The following is a 17711-nucleotide window of genomic DNA, read 5'->3' on the forward strand; positions in this document are numbered from 1 at the left end:
TGGCTCTCCCTCCTTATATTTTATGGTAAATCATGAGTGACATTCAGCTGGTCCTAGGCATTTTAGTCTGTGATCAAATAAAATTTTCTTTATATCCATTTCCTTCTCCTTATTTATTCAAACATTGGCTACTGAACACATTTTATATTTAACAGCCCTTATTTATGGTGATTGAAGTCTTAGCTTTGTTACTTATCAGAGTCTTAAATTCTATGTTGGACTCACTAAATTACAAATAAGTCCCTAACTCACTGAAAATGAATGATTACTTAGTTCCCATTAATTTCAGTGGTGCTGAGGGGTAGCTGACATAGTTGGCATCCAACTCCAATCAAGTTTCCCTTCTCCATTGAAACTCTCACAAAACACTGCAAATATTTGTGCCTTTTTATTAGAGAATATATTTTGCACATATTTAGAGTTAAAAAGTTCAGTCATTGATACAAAAGTAGTTCAAATTGCATAAATTCAATTGAATTGGAAATATCATTTTCCTCTCCAAATATTTTCAGACCTAAAGACTCTGTTGAAGAACAGGTGAAAGAAGAACAGGTGATTATACAGATATGATGTTGAAGAAGAGGTGATTTAAACAGATACAATTATAAATGCCAAAGCCTGAGAGCGTATGCCACGAGTTATACAATTCTTTAGAGTTCCTTATCCTAAAATGCAAAAACTCTGATTTCTAGGAAATAAAAATTTTAAAGGTGCAATATAGAAAAGGGGGAAATCTGAGATGCAACGAAGGTGAGGTTGGGGGGGGTGGTTATCCAGAGAATTCTTGATCCCCATCAGAGGAAGAAAAGAAGGCATGGCAGGGATAATTCCATCCTATTTCTTTTGGCAGGAAGAAAATTAATTTTCTTTTTTCTTTTCCCTTGGGCAGAATGGAAATCAACTTTCCTGAAAGAATCTATGGAGATTCTCAGTCATCCAGCTCAGGGTTATTCCAAAGGTGCTTTTTACAAAAGGCAATTGGACTTTTTCTTCCCCCTTGAAGATGTTTCACTTCTCATCCAAGACGCTTCTTCAGTTCTGATTGAATGGTGGAGGAGAGAAAGGATTATATTCCTTGCAGTCATCTGGTCGTTAGTACTCTTTCTGAAAGTCATGGAGGCCACCTGGAAATTTATCTATGCCCTCTGGGTCATCTGAATAGTGCAAATGGGTGTAGACCAGATGTCAGCAACCTGCGGCTCCGGAGCTGCATGCGGCTCTTTGGACCCTCTGCTGTGGCTCCCTGTCGGGTGATCCCACCACTGGCTGGCCCCGCCCCTCACCCTCCCCTTCCAGTCACTCCTCGCCTGGCCTGAGAATGTAAGGGCTACGGCAGGGGATGGAGAAGCGGGCGGGTCAGAGAGAGGGGGAGAGAGAGACAGAGAGGCATAGAGAGAGGGAAAGAGAGGGGGAGAGAGGGAAAGAGAGGGGGGAGGGAGGGAGGGAGAGAGAGAGACATCAAATGGGTTTTGTGGTTCCCGGTGTTTTTTTAACAACCGGTTCTCTGCCCTAATGACCGGCTGGGTAGGCATGGCTAGGGGGTCATGTGACTGGTGGAAGTGAGTGATGTTGAGTTGGCCACGCCCATCCAGGTTTTGTGGCTCCCGGTGGTTTTTTTTTTTTCTGTGGGAAACGGGTACAAATGCCACTTTGAGTGTTTAAGGTTGCAGACCCCAGGTGTGGACCTTGGAGACCACAGATAAACCAAAAAGCACCTTTAGTTTCCTGGAAGGAGGAAAAAAGGGAGAAGACTAGAATTCCTGCTTTCTGGGACCTTCTTGCAGGAGTCTCCCAAAGTTTTTCACATTTGCAAATCCAAATTTAATTTAATTTAATTTAATTTGTTGCATTTCTATGCCGCCCAACTCCCAATGGACTCAGGGTGGCTTACAACAAATATAATGCAACAATGAACATTAAAAAATTATTTTAAAAAATTATAAAAACATTTTAAAAACATTAAAAGCCCATGCACACCATTCATGGCCGGATCTCGCCAGATCGCAACAGCGAGATCAACGGCCCCAGGCCTGCCGGAAAAGCCAGGTCTTCACTACTTTCCGGAAGGCCAATAGGGTGGGGATGGTCCGGACCTCAGGAGGTAACTGGTTCCAGAGAGCTGGGGCAGCCACAGAGAAGGCCCTTCCCCCGCGGGCCCGCCAGCCGGCATTGTTTAGCTGATGGGATCCGGAGGAGACCAACTCTGTGGGATCTTACCGGTCACTGGGAGCTATGCGGTAGAAGGCGGTCTCGAAGATAGCCTGGCCCTGAGCCATATAGGGCTTTAAAGGTAATAAATGGACTTCAGAAAGAAATAATCTGGATATTTTAGAGAAAAATGGGATGGGCAGGGGATGGGAATGTATGGCTAAACTAATTCTTCTGCCCTCATGCTTCCTCTTATAAATTTGGTGCAGGGCCAATAATTCTGATCTGTGCCTCCAGGTTACCAATGCAGCTTCACTGGTCATCTCCAAAGACAGTGTCATATTTCTCCTATGCTGTTGATGCTCTGTTCTTATGCAATTTATAAGTAAGACCACCTGTCCGAAGGGAAAAATAATGGATTAGCCACCCATCAGATGAAGTAGAATTTTTAAAAAAATAAATAACCAGGAATCTATGGAGTTCTGAACTCAACCTCATCTCTTTATTCATCTGTTTATGACCAAACTCTAATCCTTAAAAATCAATGGTCCAGAATAGATCTATTGCTAATAACTGTGCACAATCTTAATGTCAGGTATAGAGATAAACTAGTGTTTCCTAAATGTCTGGAACTTCAAATCTTTTTAGTCCCAACATCTTCTGCCAGGGAAATGTGCTTAGTTCCCAACCCAAAATGACATAAATTTCACCGTTGTGAAAATACACAGAATGCATAAAGATGTATCTTTTAAAAATTCTCACCAGGGTATCCAAAAAAAAGATCCTTACCAGTTAGAAGGTACAAAGGAAAAGAGGCCCAACCGAAGCCGAAAGACCATCCATATAGCTTGGTGGGACCAATCCCTCCTGAGAAAATGGACACGGCAATCATGACGCAGAGGCCTGAAAATCAAGGTAGAGGTAGAGGTAGAAACATTTCCTTCAGAAGTATGGAAGACATCAATGGGTTTTTCTTTTCTCATTACAAAGAAGTCGACAGCCTCTTGGGATTCTTATTGCATTAGAATAGTATTTCATATTTCCTCCAAATTCAGAAACTGGCATAGGGAAGGTTGGATTAATTTGCCTCCCCCCCCCACCTCGGTTTCATATTTTTCTATTCACAAATCTGCTCTAACAGTGAATTGCATCCACTGAAATGGTGAGTTGCCCCTGGTTTGGACCGGTTCGCAAGAACTGGTAGTAAAACCAGTGGGAGGCCCCGCCCACTGCCCCGGATGTCGTCATCGGTGATTTGCGCATGCGATCCAATTGCGAACTGGTAGTAAAGGTAAGTAGCACCCACCCCTGATCCACTGCCTTGTACCTTTCTGATTGTATCATCATCATCCTTAGACACAGCCATGTCCATTATTTTGGGATGCCTTTTCAACTTCCCTGTCTTGCCTACATCTCTGCGATTTTGGGGTGGAGTCCCATTCATGTATTAGGCGGGTTCAATATTGCTTAGATGTTTGAGGTCATCCAACAGCAGATAGGTTCTACTATTTTCTGAGATGTATGTAATATTTTTTAAAAAATTTGATTTATATGCCGCCCTTCTCCGGAGACTCAAGGCGGCTTACAATGTGTTAAGCAATAGCCTTCATACTTTTGTATATTTATACAAAGTCAGCTTATTGCCCCCACAATCTGGGTCCTCATTTGACCTACCTTAGAAAGGATGGAAGGCTGAGTCAACCTTGAGCCTGGTGAGATTTGAACTTGCAGTAGGCAGCTGATAACAGTGCTATAGTCTGCTGCGCCTCCAGGGCTCCTAATATTACAATTCTTTTTTTTTTTTTTTTTTTAAAGTGGCTAAAACGTATGAAGAAATGAACTTCAAAAGCAGGCAGAATATAGAATTAGGAATGACAGTATGGGTGTTTTAATCACTTGATAAAGAGTTCTTTTAAAACTGCTTAGAGAGGGATGTAAAGCACTGTGAAGCGATATATAACTCTAAGTGCTATTGCTATTTGAACCTTCCTCAGAAAACTTGAACTGAAATGAACTTCAAAAACAGGCAAAATATAGAATTAGGAATTACAATATGGGTGATGTTTTTTTTTTTAGATCACTTGATAAAGTGGAAGTGTCGAGCCCAGCCACGGCTCGTCACAAGAACATTCACACACACACAATGTTTCTGCAATGATTCCAGGAGGTAATGTGCACCTGGTGGCTAGGTTTCAGTTGGGGTGGCGGTGGTTCTCTAATGGACTATTGGTGGGGGTAGCATGGGTGTGAGATGGGGGGATACGTGACCGACGAATCAACAGCATTGTGGCTTCGGAAGCGCCGTGATCCCATATCCTGGCTAGAGCGAGCAGGAAGCGGCTGCCAAAAACTCCGAACAGCTGAGACGTGCTAAGAGGGTGGGGCGTAGGCAGCATGGCTTATTTAAATTGTGCTGAGCGGCGGTTGTTCTCAGCGCTGACTTTGTATGGAGCGTATTTGTCTTTTCCTGATTCCCATGTATAGCGAATTAAAAACCAAGCACTAATCATTCGACCCCGGTGACCTGGCTTTGACTGTTTAGGTGCTCGCATAGACGCAGATTGGAAAGCCGACAGGAAGTTTCAAATAGCAATAGCACTTGGACTTATTTAACCCTTCATAGTGCTTGACAGCCCTCTCTAAGAAGCTTACAGAGTCAGCATATTGCCCTCAACAATCTGGATCCTCATTTTATTGATCTTGGAAAGATTAAAGGCTGAGTCAACTTTGAGCCCATCAGGATCAAACTGCTGGCAGTTGGCAGAATTAGCCTGCAATACTGCATTCTAACCACTGTGCCACCCTGACTCGTTGTTGTGGCCCGCCAGCTGCCAGCAGAGCTTGAGGCAGACTTGGTCAATGAGGAGGTTGGGGAAGAACATGGGCCACTTCTGGAGCCTGGGGAAGGCTGTGATGGATGCTCAGAGTCTGACACAGAGATAGAGCCAGGGCCATCCGACATTTCCCAGCCACGGGAGAGGCAGCTGCCTTTGGAGGCTGAGATGAGTGAGGAGGAAGAACAGCTGGGGCCTGTTCCAGATGCACGTATGCGCAGAGCAGTTAGGAGAGGTGAACAAGGGAGAACAAGGAGTTGACTCAGGAAGCAAAGCAAACGTGGACGCTGAATGGTCCCTCCCTGGCTGGGGAATAAATAGAAGGAAAGGGTTCGTATTCCTAGAGATTTTGCTCATTGTGTTTCATACAACAAGGATTGCTTGCCAGAACTTAAGTTGTAGCCTTTCGGCTGGGAGCTCACAGCCTTGCACTGAATGAACTGATAAGGCCTATTGCTGCAGTTAACTCCTTGCAGGACTGAAGTTTTTGGTGGGTGAAGGCAATTAATTCACAAAAGGTAAATAAAAGGGATTTTTCATGACAAAGAGTCCGTTTCTTGCTTCTGCTAAGGCTGAGTCAGAACACTAGTCTAGTCTAGTCTAGTACAGTACTATAATACACAGAGACACACAGAGACACACACACACTAGTAGTGATAGTGTTTGAACTAAGCCACACAAAAAAACCATATCTGGGAAAAGACTCTTGTAAACGTTCTTACCTGCAGTAAAGCTGGCAATATATGTGATCTGGCTCATGGAGATATTGCCAAGACTGGGTTGCCTATTCATGGTGCAAAGCCCACCGAGAGAGACAGCTCCAGCGATCATCCCCAGGAACATGAAGGTTCGGATGGCATGAAAAGAAGCTGTAGGGAGCCAATGCAGACACAAGATAAGAATTCAAGGCGGAGGCTCCTGGGCCTTTCAGGTGAGTGATGCATTTGGAATATTGAATCTTACCTGACACCCCTTCCACACCAAGTGAGTTACATAATTCATGTTCACAATATTTCCATAGACCCGCATGTATTCCGGAATCTGCTATCCAATAGTCTGAGCCCAAGGCAAGGAGCAGGCACAGAAGGCTGATGCAGGAACACACTCCAGCACCAATATGCAGGGCACTCATTTCTATGGGATGCACTGGTCTGCCACTGGTCAAGAGATCTAGGATGGAACTGGAGGACATTAATTTTATGTTATTCATTATGTTGTTCATTACTTTGATCATTTATGATAACGCATCTTAATTACTTTGTCTGCTAACAATTTGAGTGTGTCTGTGTGTGATTTTAGTGCACGGTAAACTCCCTGGGAAAAATGAGAGCTGTTGAGAGCCAGGTGGTGGCTTAGTGGTTAAGACACTAGGCTGGATAGCTGGCAGCCCAGGTTCAAGACCTGAAATGCCATGCGACCTACCTCCTGCTCACCTGGCAGTTCAAAAGCATGAAAATGTGCAGTGATGGGATTCAAATAATTTAACAACTGGTTCTCTCCCCTAATGACTGGCTGGGAGGCATGGCCATGGTGGGTCTGGCCAGGGGTGTGACCGGCAGCACTTCGCCTCCTGCACCTCCCTGGGAGCAAAAATGGGTCACGGGGAGGACAGGGACGTGCCAGGTTGCCCCGTTTTGGGCCTAGTAAAGTGGTTGCTTGCTCCCGGTTCGCACCGGTAGTAAAAATCTGTTGTTGATCGCAGAACTGGTAGTAATGGCTGGCTGGCCATGCCCCCAAACCAGTCCCTCAGTTGCCGCTCGCTCGCCCCGGCCAGCAAGTTCATTTCCGCCATGTTCTTCGTGCACGTGCATCCATTCCCTTGTAAGTCCAATGGGATGTGCATGCATGAAGAATATGGTGACGACGGCAGCAACTTTTCCCACCGGTACTTTTTGGCAGCCTGCGGAGAAAGTGGCTGGCCAAGAAGCCTTTTTGGAGGCTTCCTGGCCAGCCGCTTTCCAGCAGTGGCGTCCGGCTGAGGGCTGTAGAAAACTCAAGTCAGCTTGTCTTCCCGACTCTGGACCAGCCTCTGCAGAAGGTAAGCAGCCGAACAAAGAGGCGATGGTTGGTGAGGAAGGCAGGCAAGCGGGCCTGGCCACGGGGACTGCCAGGAAGGCAGGCAAGCATGTCAGGGCCGCCCAGCTCGCTAGCTCCTTTCCCCGTGGCCCTGTCATGCTTGCCTGCTTTCTGGCCCGGCTCGTGGGCAGGCAGCCCTTCGGGGAGACTGAGTGCTGTGCTGGAGCTGAGAGGGGTGGCGGCAGCGGTGCTGCGGGAGAATGTCCCAGGGCTGCTGCACATGTGATGCACAATTGCTGCACATGTGCTGCACAATTGCTGCACATGTGCTGCACATGTGCACCACAATTCCTTACCAATAGATGTGTATTTCACAATGCATTGTAAAATAAAGCAATTGTCTCTTAGGGAGCATTCCAGTCTGAATTGAGCCTGTCCTTCCACCAAGAGGGTTCCCCCCCCACACACACATACATACAATCCTATATTTTGTTCAAATAAAGACCCATAAGACTATATATATATATTCTTACTTCTGCAGAAAAACCTTGGTTACGTAGGGAAAACCTGGCTAGAGGAAAAACATTATATATTTTTTTATTTTTTTTAAAGACAAACATTTAGTAAATCGTTCATTTCTTCCATGTGATATCTCGGTTTTATCTCCAAAAACTTCTTCTTTTCTATTAACTCTTCTATCTTCGTTCTCGCCAAGTCCATTACAAAAATTTTCCATGAATATTCTAATTGTAACATTTTTATCTATCTCTATTAAAACTTATTTATATCTCTTTTCTAACCAATAGTAAAATTGATTCCATATCTTAAAGTATTCTGAATCTTCTCTTTCTTTTATCATCATAGTTAATCTGTCCATTTCTGCACAATCTAATTTTTTTTTAATTACTTCTCCCTCTGATGGTATATTCTCTGCTTTCCAATTTTGTGCATAAATAATCCTTGCAGCTGTTATTACATGTATAATCAAATATATATTTTCTTTACTAATTTTCTCTGGTAAGATACCCAGTAGGAACAGCTCTGGTTTTAAATCCATACATTGTTGTATCATTTCCTCCAACCATAACTTAATTTTATTCCAATAGTTCTTTGCTTCTGGTTACATCCCCCACTTATGATAATATGAACCTGGCAAATGATGGCATTTCCAACATTTAGCTGATTTATCTTTAAACATTTTTGCCAATTTCTCAGGCGGCATATGCCATCTGTAGAATATTTTATATTGATTTTCTTTATATGCAGTGGACATTGTTAGTTTATAATTCCTTATTTAAGGAAAAGTTAATATTTTTTTTTCTAGGAAGTGGAGAGAAAGAAAAAGGTCAGATATTTCCCCCCCCCAAAAAAAAGAATGTGTTTTGAATATTTCTGTTCAAGAAGTTCGATTTAGCCCCACGGATTTCAAAGAGTTGTTACACAAATTCTGGCTGTCAGATTCAATAGCTCATTTTCTCATAGCTCATTTCTTTTATTAAAAAGTTTTTTAAAAATTTACACATATTTTCCCTTCCCTCCTCCCCCCTCCTGCCCCAACCCTCCCCCCCCCCGCCCCCAGGACTTCCCAGAGCAAATATAGGCTATAGCATTTAACAAACATATAAAAAAACCAACTATCTATAGATTTTTCTCCCTTTTGCACTTTAACTCCCCTTGCTCATATCTGAATATAACTATTTAAACCAATTATTGCTTGAAAATAATCAATCCAACTTCATTCTTGTCCGTTCTTCAATAATAAGCAAGTCTTCTTTCTTCCAGCATTGCACAATCAGCACCCAATTACAATTAACATCACATCTCCAACCCTTACATATATTAACACATTAACAAAATATTTTAACCAATCTTAAATAAATTATATTGTAAAAACCTTATTTGTACTTTTTACCCCATAAACTCATATTGATTCTTCCTGGGAACATTCCTTACTTAATAGCTTTGCATAAACTTATTCATCTTGTTCTCTACAAATCCACTGCTTATAATCAAATAACATCTTCACTATTTGATATCTATAAAAAATATTGTAAAAGACCTTCCCTCAACCCTTGCACCACTTATATTTTCCTTATAACCCACAAGTTTATATTTATTCTTCAACAAAACATTCTTTATAAGCTTATATAAATTTTTCAGCAAAGCATTCCTTGAAATATAACTTTAGTGTTAATATACTTCAGGACAAAAGTGAAAGTTTGGTCAGTAGCCCATAACAATTCAAACGTAACATTACTTAATATAATTTTTCAAGACAAATCATGTCCCTAAATATAAGTAAATCATTCATTTACACTATAACATAACTTTTCAAAACAAATCATATTCCTAAATACAGGTCTAGTCATTCATTTCCACTACTACTATCCTCCCCAGGCAAAAAGATTGTAATTTTTCCATCTCAATTTTTTCCTGACTTTTTTGCGAACCTTCTTCTTCAGTCTTATTCCTCCATCTTCTTTTTCTCTTCGCAAAGTAATTCCTTTCATTAAACACACCTCTTTAATTGCGATTGAGAATCCATTTTTGTAAAAAAGTTGTAAAATTCCACTTCGAATCCTCCTTCTTATATTAGAGATCCCAACACCTCCTGACAATTTTCCAGTTGTCTGTATCAAAGCTTCTGGAGAAATCTCTCTCAATATTTCCTGGTTACACTCCTTCAAACCTCTCAGCCTTTCCTTCTTAATTTGAAAAACATCCAATCCATTTTCCAATGGATTGCCACTGGAAGTCTGTGTCCTTTTATTTTCAATGTTAGCACATTTAGCACATTTTTCATTCAAAAACCCAGAGTGCTTTCATTGAAACGGACGACTGATCAAATTTATCAGAAATGAGCGAACATTTTCAGAAGCCAAGCATCTTAAAGAAGATCCGAGCTTCAGGATTTCTCAAGGAATCTTGACCTAATATATCGAGCCACGATTAGCCTCACTAGTGATGGAACAAATAGCACTTAGAAGTATTATTCAGCAAGCAGAAAAAAAATATGCAACTTCCCCCACAATCTTAAGTGAAGGAGTCTTGCGTAAAATATTGATTTCAAAAGCTTACAATTAGATCCCATCAGTACTTCTTGAAGCTCATTCAGAATAAAATTTGCCAATTCTTAAATGATTAAAGAAATAAAGAAATGCTGTCTCACCAGCTTAGAATCCGTTCCTTGACCTTCCTGCAGGTGATAACTCTCTGAAATGAAGATCTATATATGTTAACTAACTATATGTTAACAGAGAACTATCACTTCCTTTACAGTTTAAGGGACTCTTGATATCTAGGTTCTTTCCCCACCCATATTACAATGTGTTTCCTGTTGTATTTCTTAATTCTTGGCTCTCTGAGATCTTAAAACGATTGCCATACATCAGCCAATGCAAGAGTCACTCCAGTTTGAACCATTGAATTTAGCATCTACAAAATCAATTTTATTCATTAATTAAGTTTCCATGCCTTTCAATTCATTCAAAAAAATCCATTAACATTTTACTAATTTATTCATAGATCAAACTTCTTAACCATCCATCTCTCTCAAAGAGGAGCTCTTGGTGGCGTACAATTTAATTAATAAATTGAAACATGAAAAACCAAGTGACAAGATTAAAAAATTTAAAAACATAAAACAACATTATACAATTACCCCCCAAAAATGGAGAGTTCTACGATGGAGAGACTAGGAGTTTGAATGCAGATGGGGAGGGGTTTATCATGGGGCCAACCAGCCCTTAGACTGTGTGGACCCCCAACCCTAAAACCTGTTCAAGTCATTCTGAGTCATTTTGTCCAGTATTATATTGTTCTTTTTGAAGTTGTTCTATATCTAGAATTCCTGATTCATTGCTAGTTGCTGCTGGAAAGGTGTCGACATCATAACTAGAAATGAAATAAAAAAGAAGAAAAAGAAACTTATTCAGCCACTCCTCAATATGAGGAATGGGGAATATGATTTCTTTTTCAACTCCCCTTTGGTCGTTGTGAGTAACTTGCTATATATATGCAAAAAATTAAAATCTCGGGTGTTTTCCCGCGTCATGTTAAATAAGTTAAAATGTTTAAAATTCTGGTTAAAATCCCAGCTTAAAATCTTCTAAAAATCCTTACAGAGCACTCTGCAAGGTCCTTTAAAACCTTAGCTAAAATCCTACCAGTACCTTAAAACTTTTTCTTTATAGCAATGTTTCGACAGGCTCACAACCCTGTCATCTTCAGGCTCTTATCTTAGTTTGGAAGCTGTGGGTGTGTTGCGAGGTCGGAGCTCGCACACCCACAGCTTCTAAACTAGATAAGACTCTGAAGATGACAGACAAGCAAACGAAATGACCCATTGGGATCCCCATATCAAAACAACTTACTTTATGTGTGGCCAGAACCTGAAAATAACATTTAACGCAGCACAGGACTTAAACAAAATGGTTCAGTTGAGATCTGCATATGTGGGACCTGATTGGGGTAGATTGTAAGGGTAACACCGAAATATAATTTTATGTCATTTTATGCTATTTTATGTATTTATGTATTAAATTATCTTGTGTCTTATCCTATAACTATTGTATTTTACCCTACTTTTATTTGAAATTGTTTGTATAAGATTTTATTGGTGATATGTGTTTGCACCTTGTGCTTTGATATGGCCTATACTAGGCTAATCAATAAAGCTAACTGAAACTGGTTAGATGTGCCCGCTTGCAAGACAGGAAGAAGGAAAATCTTTGATTAGCTGAAGGCCTGTTTGAAATGAAAGCTAAATCCTTTAAAATAGTGGTCCTTATTCTGTTAAAAAATGTTATGGGATATTCTAAATTGTCAGACTTCGATTTAGCTCTACTTAGTTAGAGAACAGACAGAAAAGTTCATAGGACATACTTAGTATATTTCCAACTAAGGCACAGGAATATTGTAACTGTGACCTCATTCCTAGGATGAGGCTATGTTCTTTCTAGCCAAGACAACCAAAGGGGTGAAAATCATACAGAAGCATTCCTTGGTGACTATCATGGCTAGTTGGACAGGATCACTGGAAGAGAATACGATGCGTCTTCATCAGTAAAGCACCTGATGGGAAAAGAGAAAGAAGTTAATTTCAGACAAGCTGAGACTCATCCAAACTAGCTCTAATTGTTTACAAAGAGTAAAGTTCCCATACTGGGGATGTAACTCCTTTCTCTCTCTCACACACACACACACACAAAGCTCTGGTACCTTCTTCCCATTGCAACATTTGGATAGAACGCAAACTTGCTTCCAGAAGAAATCCAGGGATCCTGTTACTGAACACGGACTGAGTTTGCTGCTAAAATATTTGCTTTGGTTGCTAAGTGGTTTCCTTGTGTTTCTTCAGCTTTTACTAAATTAATGCTTAGCATATATTGGTGCTCCTGCACTCTATACACTCCTGGTGGAATTCTTGGCTGATTTTTTTTAAAAAAAAAGCTCCTAATCATGTTTATTTTATTCCAGCTGCATTTTTTTTTAAAAAAATGCTGGTTTTCTTTCTTTTTTTTTGTTCATTTTATATCTATCTATCTATCATCTATTATCTATCTATCTAATCCATCCATCCATCCATCTGTCTGTCTATCTATCAAGCATCTCTCTCATCTATCTATCTATCTATCTATCTATCTATCTATCTATCTATCATCTATCTATCTATCTATCTATCTATCTATCTATCTATCTCTATATCTCTATATCTATCTATCCATCTATTTCTATCAATCAATCAATCAATCATCTATCTATCTGTCTATTTATCTATCTATATCATCCATCCATCCATCCATCCATCTATCATCTATCATCTATCATCTATCATCCATCCATCCATCCATCCATCCAGCTATCTATCTATCTATCTATCTATCTATCTATCTATCTATCTATCTATCTATCTATCATCTATCTATCTATCTATCTATCTCTATATCTATCTATCCATCTATTTCTATCAATCAATCAATCAATCAATCATCTATCTATCTGTCTATTTCTATCTATATCATCCATCCATCCATCCATCCATCCATCCATCTATCATCTATCATCTATCATCTATCATCTATCATCTATCATCTATCATCTATCATCTATCATCTATCATCCATCCATCCATCCATCCATCCATCCATCCAACCAACCAACCAACCAACCAACCAACCAACCAACCAACCAACCAACTAACTAACTAACTAACTAACTAACTAACTAACTAACTAACTAACTAACTAACTATCTCTATCATATATCCATCCATCCATCCATCCATCCATCCATCCATCCATCCATCCATCCATCCAGCTATCCAGCTATCTATATCTTTTTTGTTTTTACATCTGTTTTCTTTTCCCCTATTTCATTTTAAACTAATTGTATAGTACCTAAAGATCTTATTTTAGAAAATGAATGTTCACTGCTAAGATAGCTGGTATTGTTCTTCTTCCCTGCAATAGTTAAAAATTATTTATTTTCGAATTCTGCATATGGTGTATTTTCCTTTGGTGGACATTCTCTCTAAGCAGATGGCCATCAAGATGAGCCCCATTGGATGTCGTGGCTCACCTGTTATGATGAACATTGGAATGCAAGCCCAGGCCAAGCTGTAGGAGGACCCAAAGATAATTAAATGCTGTGTATAAGGCCTGCTGTTCCTGTATATATATGTGAATATGCACATGCCAAGTAAGAAGAGAGTACCTAGGGCCAAACAGGAGAAGGAGAGAAAGGGAGAAAAAAAGAAAAACAAAGGAATTTACTTCAAAAGAACATTGCATATAATATTAATTTGTTTAAAAACATTTGCATAGGTGTCCAGCTCAACCAATTCTGGCTGGCTTATAGCAAACTTGACAAAACTTAACCAAGAGGACACAAAACCACAGAACAGAAACTGATCAGTAATAAGAAAATGGTGGTCCAAACAGAAGTGATATCATTCTCCAATTGGGGTGCCAATACATCACTTCCCAAAGGCTCAAGGGAATTAAAAGCTCTAATTTGCCTCCCATGGATAAGAACCAAAGAATAGCCCTGCCAGAACAGGCAAAGGCACATCATGGTCTAACATCACCATGACCAACCATTGTGAGGGACTTAGAAACAGGACGTGAAAACAGATCTCATTTTCAAGTAGTATTTGAAGCGATGCTGTTCCCTTCTTCAAGGTAACCCAGTGTTAATCCAAGTTGAGGGCAGCATGCCTTCGAATACCATCTCAAGAATAATACCCCATGGATTCACTCAATCCACTTCATAAGGTTTTCCAAATTAGCAGTTATCATTCCGCACAAGTGCAACATGAAGAAGGGCATTTTATGGCCCATCTTAAATCACTTTTCCCTCAGCCTTGCAATAGGGTCCTTCAAGAAAGAAGAACGGGCCTACCGATACAGTAAAATAAAAATGGAGGATACCTCAAGCACTGTTACCTGCTGTGATGCTGAAGATAGAGGCGAGCAGGACCAGGGAGACTGAGTTGACTTGGGTACGAAGAAAAGAAAAAGAGACACAGCACCAAGCCAGGAAGCCACAGATTGTTCCGAGCACCAGGAAAGTCCTGGCAGTGTGGACAAACCATGCTAAGAGCCGAGGAGAAAGAGAATTACAAAAGCATTAGGCAGCGATGGTACAAAGATGGATGGACCCTCTTTATCCTACCTTCACAAAAACAGGTTAAGTTTTGCCATCAGCAAAACCTCCGGAGAAATATGTTGGAGAATAACCGTGAAGCTCTATGTTGTATCTTTGTGGGGTTCCCAGCAGGATGCTTTCTTGTTAGCAATTTTAGCAAAATTGCTTTCATGGCAAATTCTAACAGCAAAAGTAACAAAGAAAATTCCACGCCTGTTCCATGAAAATATTGCGCTTAACTCCTAAATACTTAACAAAACCCAAATATCCACACATCCACCTGTATTCAGTAAATAAGTAAAAATATCCAAGCGTGTTAGCTCAGAATGAGCTCTGAACATCTAGGTTTTTATTAATATGAAGGAGAAATTAAAATATGTCACTAAGCTCCTTGAAATAACAATATCTTCGTTGCCACCATACCTGCTAATGTAAAAAAACATTCTCTGTAGGGCTTTGTCCCATGGCAAATGTATAAGCCAATGCAGACATAGAACAGATGTAACATAAATGTATTTATATGTGTAGGGCAAAAATGGGACCTTGAGAGAACTTGAAGCGGAGAGCTTGCATAATATTGCGTAATGTTTGCACAATATTCAAAGCAAGAAGTCTTACCTAGGTTAATTGGATAAAAGTCACAATCTGGATCTAAGCAAATACTCCAGAGACCCCCATGAAGCAGACCGTGAGGCGTACTTTCGGTCACCCAGTAAGGGGTGAACAAGGCTACCAGCATCAACATTAGACTTGCAGTGCAGAAAATCAGGCTGCTGAACCAGAGGGGTTGCATCAAGAAACGAAAGTTAGTCTGAGAATACACCGATATGGTTGAGATAGTCCTAGGAAGGAAGAGAAGTGAGTCATTATCCACATTTGTAGGGAAAGTGGTGGCTCACGAGGTTAGAATCCTGGGCTGACGGTTATGACTGATAATCTTCGGATCTCTGCCATGCATGCATAGGGGGCAGGGCACATACGGGGGGCATGTGTGCATACGGGGGCAGGGCCCACACGGGGGGCTGCAGGCACATGCGCAGGGGCACAGTGCACGCAGGAGGGTGCATGCATGCACGGGGGTGTGGGACACATGCAGGGGGCTGCACGCACATGCACGGGGCACATACACAGGGGCCACACATGTATCGCATTTTGGGGATTCGGGTGCATGCGCATTTGCACACACGCTTTGGGCACTCGGTCCAGAAAAGGTTAGCCATCACTGTTCTAGAAGAATAAGAAGATAGATTGGTGCTATATGGTCACAGAGTGGTGCTTGAAATATGAGATCATGCCCTATCTCATTTGTCACATCAATTCACAAACTTGGATAGCTTCAAATGGCCTTTATACCTCGTGTATTCCATGGCATGCTGTCCGTTCTACACATCCTCCCTTTTTCCCTACCATAAGGGGTTGTCCCGTTGTCATACCTGTCTACCATATTTATGTTGGGGGTTGACTCTGGAGAAGCATCAACCCCTTCAGAAATATATCCAGTTGCCTAGGAGACGACACCTGATCCAGTCACTGCCAAGCAACATAACATTTGACCAATCAGATTCTTGGAAAATTCTACATGTGGAAACTTAAACCAATCAGAGAAGCAACAGGGAAAATGGTCCTCCATCAATTGGGACAAGTTTGAAAATGGCAGATGAGTCAATCCTGAATGAAAGAAATTTTTAGTTATGAGCTAAGGAATTGAAAAAAAAAACTGAAATAAACAATGGAAAGTTCAATAAGACTCCCATAAATGAACTAAGAGTACAGATAAAATTGGGATATTGAAACCTTTACAAGAAGATGTAAGAATCCATCATATTTCCTTTTAATTTGTTCTTAATGTTTATATTATGTGTTTTTATCTGGCTGTAAACCGCCCTGAGTTCCCAAGAAGAAGGGCGGTATATAAATTCAAAGTAAAATAAAATAAAATAAATAAATAAAGAGCAGAATGCTTCTTGTGGGAAATTGATCCTGTTCTGGTTTCTTTGAGACATAACAAATGTAAGCAACTTCATGATTTCGAAAACTGAACACAAAAGGGGATGAGATTTTAGATAAAGGAAAGATATACAGGCCCATAAAATGATGCTAAACAATAACAGTATTGAAGGAGATTTTTGAAGAGGGCAATCAGGAAATAGTACTGTCTTGTCAAATTTCTGTGAATTTCTTAACAAAAGTGAAACATTTGTTAAGTGAGTTTGCCCCATTTCACGCCCTTTCTTGCCAAAGTTTTTAAGTGAATCACTGCAGTTGTTAAATTAGTCCAACCGTTGTTAAGAGAATCTGGCTTCTCCACTGACTTTGCTTATCAGGAGGTCGCAAAAGTGGATCACGTGACCCCAGGACACTACAACCGTCATAAATAGGAGTCAGTTGCCCATGGTCTGAATTTTGATCACATAACCACGGGGATGTTGCTATGGTCGTAAGTGTGAAAACCGGTCATAAATCACTTTTTTCAGTGCCATTGTAACTTTGAATGTTCGTTAAATGAACTGTTGTAAGTCGACGATCACCTGTACTTAAAAGAGTACTTAAAACCCATTTAAAGAAAGGATTACTCCACCGTCACGATCTCTTCAGAACTCACCCTACAGTTGAAGGAAACCAAAATATTTTGTCTGAGGCCAGGCGTCGCCATTGCCTTAAATATATTAATCCGTTTCATCTGTATTTGAAGTCAACTCAAATGAGGCACGAAAAGAAGTGCTTTTATTTATGATGTTTCTTTCCCATCTTCTCTACGGAGCGGATGATGGCATTTGTTGGTTCTTACCAGGCCTGAGGAGACGAGGGTTCAGCCGGTACATTGTTCTGGGGCCCATAGAGCTCAAAGGGGGCCCATGAAGGAGACATTTTTTTAAAAAAACATTTTTACAAACCCAAATTTTTAAAAAGAAAAACGATATTGGATATATACTTCATACTCTATACCAGTGATGGCTAACCTTTTTGCCATCGCGTGCCAAAAGCGGGGGGAGCACTGGGGGGGGTCATCCATGTGCATGCCCACACCCATAAATCTATGCGCCCTGCCTTCCCGCACATGTGCAC

General features: G+C 40.6%; 2 protein-coding genes across 5 annotated transcripts; both read right to left on the reverse strand.

The window, feature by feature from the left end:
* Nucleotides 1-375: 375 nt before the first annotated feature.
* Nucleotides 376-11278, reverse strand: LOC117669362 (lens fiber membrane intrinsic protein-like). 4 transcript variants are annotated; one of them, XM_087876706.1, is made up of 5 exons: nt 11171-11278; nt 5946-6163; nt 5705-5851; nt 2938-3051; nt 376-2543 (listed from the first exon to the last, which is right to left on the reverse strand). In XM_087876706.1, exons 2-5 carry the CDS (start codon nt 6112-6114, stop codon nt 2497-2499), a joined length of 477 nt encoding a protein of 158 aa, XP_087732832.1. In that variant the 5' UTR covers nt 6115-6163; nt 11171-11278; the 3' UTR covers nt 376-2496. The 4 variants fall into 4 exon arrangements, with proteins under 4 accessions (XP_087732832.1, XP_087732833.1, XP_087732831.1 ...); XM_087876707.1 differs by lacking the exon at nt 11171-11278 and adding an exon at nt 10168-11099; XM_087876705.1 differs by lacking the exon at nt 11171-11278 and adding an exon at nt 9518-10161.
* A 590-nt stretch (nt 11279-11868) lies between these two features.
* Nucleotides 11869-16143, reverse strand: LOC117669271 (uncharacterized). Its single transcript, XM_034423570.2, has 5 exons — nt 16079-16143; nt 15264-15487; nt 14444-14593; nt 13578-13712; nt 11869-12071 (listed from the first exon to the last, which is right to left on the reverse strand). The coding sequence occupies exons 1-5, from the start codon at nt 16087-16089 to the stop codon at nt 12031-12033; spliced, it is 561 nt and encodes a 186-aa protein (XP_034279461.2). The 5' UTR covers nt 16090-16143; the 3' UTR covers nt 11869-12030.
* Nucleotides 16144-17711: the final 1568 nt, after the last annotated feature.

The sequence above is a fragment of the Pantherophis guttatus genome, chromosome 10 (assembly GCF_059756535.1).
Source record: "Pantherophis guttatus breed Tessera chromosome 10, ASM5975653v1, whole genome shotgun sequence".
In the NCBI taxonomy this organism is placed as follows: Eukaryota; Metazoa; Chordata; class Lepidosauria; order Squamata; family Colubridae; genus Pantherophis; species Pantherophis guttatus.